This window comes from Leptonychotes weddellii, chromosome X (assembly GCF_054177405.1).
Source record: "Leptonychotes weddellii isolate Sample4059 chromosome X, ASM5417740v2, whole genome shotgun sequence".
Taxonomy (NCBI): domain Eukaryota; kingdom Metazoa; phylum Chordata; class Mammalia; order Carnivora; family Phocidae; genus Leptonychotes; species Leptonychotes weddellii.
In genome coordinates, this window is record NC_138385.1 from 78,139,713 (window position 1) to 78,147,805 (window position 8,093).

At 47.9% G+C, this 8,093-nt stretch overlaps 1 protein-coding gene across 1 annotated transcript in view; it reads right to left on the reverse strand.

Annotated features, from left to right (window-relative positions):
• LANCL3 (LanC like family member 3) overlaps nucleotides 1-2,727 on the reverse strand; it is a 92,349-nt gene extending 89,622 nt beyond the window's left edge. Inside the window, exon 1 of the mRNA XM_081809007.1 lies at nucleotides 1,963-2,727. Within this exon, the coding sequence (XP_081665133.1) occupies nucleotides 1,963-2,535 (573 nt within the window). The 5' untranslated portion in view covers nucleotides 2,536-2,727. The remainder of the gene's footprint in view (nucleotides 1-1,962) is intronic.
• Nucleotides 2,728-8,093: the final 5,366 nt, after the last annotated feature.

Genomic DNA, 8,093 nt, shown 5'->3' on the forward strand with positions numbered 1-8,093 from the left:
GAAATGACAGAAGTTGGCAACTCAATTTAATCAACATTTATGGATCATCTACTGAGGGCAAAGCCATATGCTGGCTAGGATGCGGGAGTGGGGATGGCGCAGAAGACTTATTTTCCCCTCATAAGGGCTTCCAGCCAGGCGTGCTTAGCCCCTGCCCTGCACTTTTCAAGCCTGAATTTCTCAGATTACTGCAGCTGAGGCTGGCACTGAGACTGGCTTATTTGCTCAGGTTAAGAGCTGTTTTTTTTTGGGGGGGGGGTGGTTTAACCCTCAGAACTTGTTCTGTCTCCTGGGAGTAGGGGCCAAAGCACCTCAAACTGATTAGTATTAAGACAGATTTGGTTTGGCAGGAGGGCGGCAGAGAGGTCTTTTTTTTTTTTTTTTGGCAGAGAGGTCTTAATAAATGTCTTTTTGGATCAGCGTTGCAGACTGGCCCTGGGCCACCAGTTTTGGGGCAACGAGTCCTTGAGGTCTGTTTCCACCTGTATGACCTGATGGGTCTCCCACTCTTTGCCACTCCATTCTGGAGAGAAGGCCCCAAGGCACAAAAAGGGAAAGCAGGGGAAAAAAAAAAACCCCAAATTTGAAAATTGCCTACCACCAGACAGCAAGGTCTGAGCAGCAGATGCAAATGTAATGCAAATGATATGTAAATAGCCCCGTGGCCTTCTAAAAGGTTTTATACAACTGGAAGGGCCCTTGGGGAACTGCTAGCAGATAACAGTGACTCAGAAGCAGAGTGAACTATTTCAAGACAACTTTGTCACACAGATCTTTGCTGCCGTTCTAGCATAGTGCACAGTCTTTAGTGATGTTTTTCTCACTTGGATCAACCTCACCTTCTATAAATAAAAAAAATCAAGTCTGCCTCTGTTATCTTAGAAGTTATCTAAGTTAATTAGACTTTAAAAATACTGTGTACCTTTAATTTTTCTTCAAACGCCTCTTTCACCCAAATAAAGTCATGTTCAATGTGTCACTTCCTCCCTAGAACAATATTTGGCTCCACTGGGTTATGAATGAAAATGCCTCGCTTTCAGTTCTAGTTACTCTGATCCTTTGGAGGATTTTTTTTCCCCCTACTCCACAGGAACTGGCACATTCTCTTCTAATAGTCACATGCTGTATTCAAAGTGAATCCAGGAAAAAAAAAAAAAGCAAACCCATATGTAGTTGTGAAATCCAATTCACTTCAAGGAGCCACTGGAAAGCTATTCATTAAGAAAACCTGCCCTATTAAGAACGCTGTCGTCTAGACAAATCCTATCTACGCGTTTTAGAATGAAAAATGCACATTCGATTCCAATGGGGTAAACTTCCGTCTACATTTATGCATTTAAAAGAGGACACCCCCATCAGATAGGCATTTTAAAAGAGCCCTGAGATGAACTGAATAGTAAGCAACCACAGTCAGCACATCAGACCCGCAGCTGGGCAGTAATTCTGGATTACAGACCGAGGCACGCGCACGCGCACGCGCGGGGGTGGGGGGGCAGTCGCCAAAGCCATTTACCTCCACGTTAGCGATGGAAACAATGATAGTCTAACCAGCCCCCCAAACTTCCAATACTCTTAACATTCGAGGGTGCTTCAGCTTTTTGACAGGAAGGTCAAAGGAAGGGAAATCCCTTTCATTTTCGAGGAGTTTTTTTTTTTCTCCCTCACTTGAAAGGGCCTCCAGGAAGCTGTTGGGCAAAGAGGCATCTGGGGAGATGCCACGTTCGGTGTAAAACAAAAACAAAGCGCAAAGACGCGGAATCCCAATAAATGAGAGACTGAAAAAGAGAGGAGGGAAGACGGACAAAAACAAGAGGTGAACCTCTGGAGACTGAGGAAACGACAGCGCCAGACAGAGTAACAAAGAGAAAGAGAAGAGTCGGGGGCGCTGCTCCCGCAGCCGGGAGTCCGGGGAAGGGCCGGGCAGGCGGCGAGCGCCCCCCTGCGGCCGGGGCTGCCTCTTACCTCCTGGGCGAGTTTCTGCTTGAGCACCAGCGCGGCGCACAGGTAGCCCGCGCGGCCCACGAACAGCTCGTCCGAGCCGCACTCTAGGAAGGAGACCGGCGCGCAGACGGCGCACAGAGCCCGAAACTTGCCGAGCGGCTGCACGTAGTCGGACCGGCCCAGGGCGTGGTACACGAGCGTGGCCACGGCGTACACGCCCGCTCCCCCGAGCAAGAAGGCAGCGCGGGTGTCGGCGTCCGGCTCGCCCCACTCCTCGGCGCGGGCGCACGCGTCTATGAGGCGCTTGGCCGAACGCAGGTAGCGCTCCCGGGCCCCGGCAAAGAGCGGGCTCTGCGAGACGTGGTAGAGCATGTAGGCCACCCCGGCCACGCCGCCGTACAGCCCGCCTTGGCAGCTGCTGGCCGCGGCCGCCGCCCCCCGGGCCTCAGCGCCGCCCCCGAGCGGGGGCAGCTCCTGAAGGATGCGCTCGATAGTGGCGGTGACCAAGGGCGCCACCGCCTCCTCGCACTGGCCCGCCAGCAGACTGCCCTGGTAGTCATCGAAGCGGTTGGCGAAGCAGCGCTTGGTGTCCATGCTGCTGCCCGTGCCCCCCAATGCTGGGCCGGGGTCCGCTGGAGGGCGCGCCCTGCAGCGCCGCGCACCACCTCTCGCTCTCGGAGGCGCACGGCTGGCGGTTGATGCGGCGGGGATGGAGCAGGGAGGCTGAGACGGGAGGTGACTAGAGGAGGCGGGCGCGAGGAAGAAGCATGGAGCGGATTGCCAAGTGGGGCACCGGGCTGCCGCGAAGCTCGCGAGTGGCCCGGGCCGGCGCGGGGGATGCGCGTCGTACGCCCCCCTCCGAGAGGCCGCGCCCTCACCGAACCCGCCCCCTCCTGCGCCGCCGCAGCTCGGCCGCCTCTCCAAGGGGCCGAGGTGATCTCCGGCAGGACCCACTCGGGGCCCGCGCCACTCCTCCCGCTCCGCCCCCGGCTCCTCCCTTCCCGGCGGAAGGCCGGGGACGTGCGGGACACCGATCCGGAAAGCTGAGGCTGGGCACACACACACCTGGCGCTGGAGGTGAAGACCTCGAGTCCCTAGTACACTCAAAGTGTGGTCCTCGAGTGGGCAGATCAGCATCACCTGGGAGCGTGTTAAAAACGCAGCAGCTCAGACTTCGCCCCAAACCTATCGAATCAAATCAGCATATTTAACAAGATCCCCAGGTGATTCACGTGCACATTAAAGGTTGAGAAGCCACTGAACTGGGGGTGGGAGGTGGGAAACTAGGAAAAAACGGAGCGCCCTCCTGAAACTTGTTTTGTCATCTTGGTCACTTTGGAATTCTCATTCTGAATATTTCAGTCCCAAAGGCTGAGGGCTTTGAGTACATCACGTGTCAAGCATGGAATCGGTGGAAGGCCCCATAGGGAAATTTTCTTGGCCTTGGTTGTCGTGTTGCTTTTCTTGGAGTACACAGGAGTAAAAATTCAAAGAACTACATACACCAGGTTAAGGTAAGAGGGTGGGGGGTTCTGTCTTTCTCCTACTCTAGAGACCCCTCCCTCCCATGCATGCATAGTAAGAGCCTAGTAAATATGGTGACGTCATTTACTAGTTAATATAAGGGCAAATGCTGCGTGAGAATTTTCGGCATTTTTACCCTTTTCTGCGGTTCCTTAGTTAACCTCTTTCCTCCCTTCCTTCCTCCTCCTGTTTCTTCCCTTCTGCTTTCCTTCTGCAGGCGTTATTGAGGGTCTCCTATGTGTCCTGGACTCTGGAAATAGATGGATAAACAAAGTAGACACGGTCCTAGACCTCTTGGAGCGTGCAGTCCACTGGGAAAGACAGAAAATGAACAATTACACAAACAAGTTGCCTTTCTTTCGTTCAGCTGTTTTAAAATAATTCTTCCATTCCCAAAGTGTTGACAAGTGAAGGCCAAAGAGGTCACCTCTCCCAGGGGTATTTGCATTTTGATAGGGACTGTACGAGACACAAAAGAATAAGTGGCTCTTGGAAAAGTTTCTGACACTTGGTGGGGAGAACAAATGCTCCACTTACTTGAAGGGCCAGTTTTGTTTGGAGGCAGTTTTTTCCTCAAAAGTGGTAATTGTCACAATGATTTGGAAGCAGAGATTAAATAGCCTGCCCCTCTGTCGATGCATTCTGGAAAAGGAGCTCTGTTTGCCAGGATTACTGCCAGGACTAACACATCCACAGAGTAGATGCTGTGGCCTCCATCCTCCTATAACACTGCCCAAACAGGTTTATTTTGAATTATAAAAAAGCTAAGTTCACTTTTAGGCAGGGAGCTTGATGGGTTAAGGGTATCAAAGAAGCAACTGGAATAGTTCGCTTCTCCTTGGGCCTTTTTCCTCATGCCTCAATCGTGGTAAACATTAGGAGTGACTTTTGTCCCTTCCAACAAGGAGACCTAAAATGCAAACTTTCACAGGCAGGAATGAAGCCTTATTCCACTTCGTTGCTCCACACCTCCCCCTTGTCATGAATCTAGAGGCAACTCTGTTAATTTTGACTTCGATTATCCTTTCACAAATCCCAGCACGAGGGTAGCACCGGCAGCAATGACAGGGCCTTGTGCTCACAGACTTCAAAAACAAAAAAACAAAAACAAAAAAACCAGTGAGCAGGTCTCAAGAGAAGGCACTCTGCCCTTTCCCAGTTGTGTCACCTCCTCTGTTGCCCCAAAATGCTGCATAGCAAGCAACCACAAAATTTTGTAGCCTGTAACAATAAGTTTACTGCTCATGCATCTGGGATCTTGGCTGGGCTCATTCATGTGTCTGGGGGTGGGCTGGCTGTTGCTTGGGGAGATTGGTGCAACTGGGCTCTAGTTCACATGTCTCTCATCCTCCAGCCAACCCCAGCATGCCCGCATGGCAGTGGCAGAGAGGTAAGAGCCCAGGTGAAAACGTGCAAGACTTCTTTAGGTCTGGTCTTAAAGCTGACACATTTTTACCTGCCTTAATGTATTGGTAAATCACATGAAAAATGCAGGGTGTCTTTATGGAACTGCAAAGTATATGACAAAGGGTGTGTATACAGGGTGGGGTGAATTATTGGGGCTTCTAGGGGTTTTGGACAGTGATGCCAACAAGTAGAACAGAGGTCACCAGATGGATGTGAAACAGCATGATTTGGGAGAGGCAAGAAGTTAGCAGTATCCAGAAGCCCTCTTAAACTCATAGGACAAATTAACCCTTTTCCCTATAAATGTCTTTCCCGAAGACCCTACCACTTGGTCTGTTGCACAATCACCTGGCAAAACTTCAGTCCAGAGCATCCTTCAGGGTGGAGCTAGCTCTTTAGACCACATGAGGCCTTGCCTCCCATTGCCATTTACTTAATTCGCAAGCAGTATTGCTTATTTTAATATCATGACTCCACCAGAATACATTCTCCATGGGGGTAGGGCTTTTTGTTACATTTATTTACTGGTAGGCACCAAGAGCCTAGAATAGTCCCTGGCACATGTATTGGGCATTCAATAAAGGTTTGTGAAATGATGAATGACTTACTATGAGAGCATCACAGCAAGGGAACCTGGAGTGTAGAATGCAGAATAAAGACGTTGTTGAAAGTTTACCCTGACTTGATGAAACCCTCACTGTTTTCTTGGATCCTTTTGCTCTTATGAATGCAAGAATGTAAACATTCTGCAGTTTCCGCTTCCTTTCTTTGTCTCCACAGACTGGTGACCTATACACTTTACAGTGACGTCACACAATCTGTTTTTACTAACTAACCAGGTGTAGGAGATTTCTTTTTCCAAATACGGCCCTAATGACATCTCCTATGCCACGTGTTCCTCTACAATCGGACACTGACATTCCTCTCATCAGACGGTAGGGTATGTGTCCCCTCTTCTTGAATCCGAGTGCACTTATAACTAACATAACCAGTAGAATGTGAGTGAAATTATACTGCATGGCATCCAAATATTAAAAAAAAAAATGGTGCAGCTTCCATGTTACATGCTGGACCACTCCTAGTTGGAGCCTTGAACCACCTTGTAAGAATCTGACTATGCTGAGGCGGCCATATTGTGAGGAAGTGCAGACAACATGAAGAGGCCACTTACAGGTGCTTGCGTTGACAGCCCAGCTGACAGCATCAGCTGACAGCCATTTGAATGAGCCACCTCGGATATACAGTCCAACTGAGCCCTCAGATGACAGAAGTTCTATGAGAACCACCATCCCAATCCCTTCCAGAATTCCTGACCCACAAAATTATGAGCAAAAGAAAGTAGTTGTTTTAAGCTACTAAGTTTTAGGGTAATTTGTTGTGCAGCAAAGGTAAGTAGAATAGCTTGCTAGCTTCCCATCATCCAATGCCATAAAGTCCCCTATAATCTGTACTGCCCCCTCAACAGGGCAAAAAATAGGAAGAGGAATATTTTGGGGAACTCTGCACAGGGAGACAGGAAGTATGGAGGCACACAGAAAATTGTGTTCCAAAATAATAATTCTAGATGGATTCTTTAGAAGTAGCAATGACCCCACAAAGAAATATGCAGCCTATACAAAATCTTGCCAAAGGCAGTTATTTTGCCCTTATCTGCAAGATTTGTCCTGATCTTTACAGAATCTCTAGCAGCATTTGCTGACAAGCAGCTCCCAACACATGGTTTCTGTGATCTTGCTGAATTGCCCAGTTCCTAGTTCTTCCTCAGGATTTCCTTATTATGCAGATTATGCAAAACTATGGATGGAAAATAGTTTTAGTGGGTTCATCAAGGAAGCCACATAAAAATTATGCAAAACTATCCAGGAAGAAAATATTAAAATCAAAGGGTTTCTCTGATGCAAATCATTGCTCTCTCAGGGTGAATATGGGGAAAAAAAAAAAAAACTCAGTAATTTTATAACTGTCAAACCTCAACACTTAAGGGTTAGTACATTTTATGGGATAAACGATCTTAAAAATACTTCCAGAAAGTTTTCTGAAGTTTTGCTCCAAGGGCTCATCCTAGAAATGGTTTAGTTGACTCAATCAGAGCTATGTCTAGTCCTTATAGTACATTCTCTTTGGAAATGCTGCTCTGATTTTTTAGCTTAGTTACCTAAACCTTGGAGACCTCTCCTGCTTCTGCTCTTTTGTCCCCTGAAGACCCTTCTCAAAATAGCAGCCTGAAGAAGTCAGATCCTATCTTCTGATTTATGTCAGTGTTGCACCTGTCCCTCAAGGTAAAATCCAGAGCCCATAGGACAGCCCAAAAGGCCCACTGCCATCTCGCCCTTCTTACTTCTCTGACCCCCCTCTTATTCTTTTTCCCCTTGTTCCTTCAATTCCAGCCACACTGGCTGCCTTGATACTCCTCAGACATGCTAGTCAGAGCCTTAACTTGGAAAATAATCTTTGGGGGCACCTGAGTGGTCACTGGTTAAGCAACTGCCTTCGGTTCAGTCCCAGGATCGAGTCCTGCGTCTGGGCTCCCTGCTCAGCAGGGAGTCTGCTTCTCCCTCTGACCCTCCCCCCTCTCGTGCTCTCTCTCTCTCTCTCTCATTCATTCTGTCTCTCTTTTCTTTGCAGTTTTCTCTTTCTGGAATACTCTTCAAAAGATATACTTGCCCCTTCACCTCTCAATGAAGTCTTCTATAACTTATCATTTAAATTATAACCTTCCCCTGCCAACCATTAGTATCTACTCACTATATATTTTTACTGATTTATGTTGTTTCTTGTCTGTCTCCTTTTCCTAGGATGTAATCCCCACGAGGACAGGCATTTTTGTCTCCATGGTTCCCTGCTTTATCCCAAGCACCTAGATTAATGCCTGGCACCCAGTCTTTTCTCAATATATATTTATCAATGTCGGTGATACCCTTCTTATTGTCAAAAACTTCCACCAATCCCTAACTCATGGCTGAGCTTTGTAGTCTACTTTCATGATCAATTTCTTGATAGTGCTTCTCTGTATAAGCAGCCCTAAATATGTGCATTTTTGACATAAGATTTGATTTTCTTTCTTGTCTCTTTTTCTCTATATCCAACATTATCCATTTTAAGCAATTTTTAGCCATTACATGTCAAACATGATTGCCAGCACAGAATGTAATGGCAGATTAGAAACTAGGCAAAAGAAGTAAGTAAACTGTCACCCATCACTCTTTCTGAAGGAGGGACAG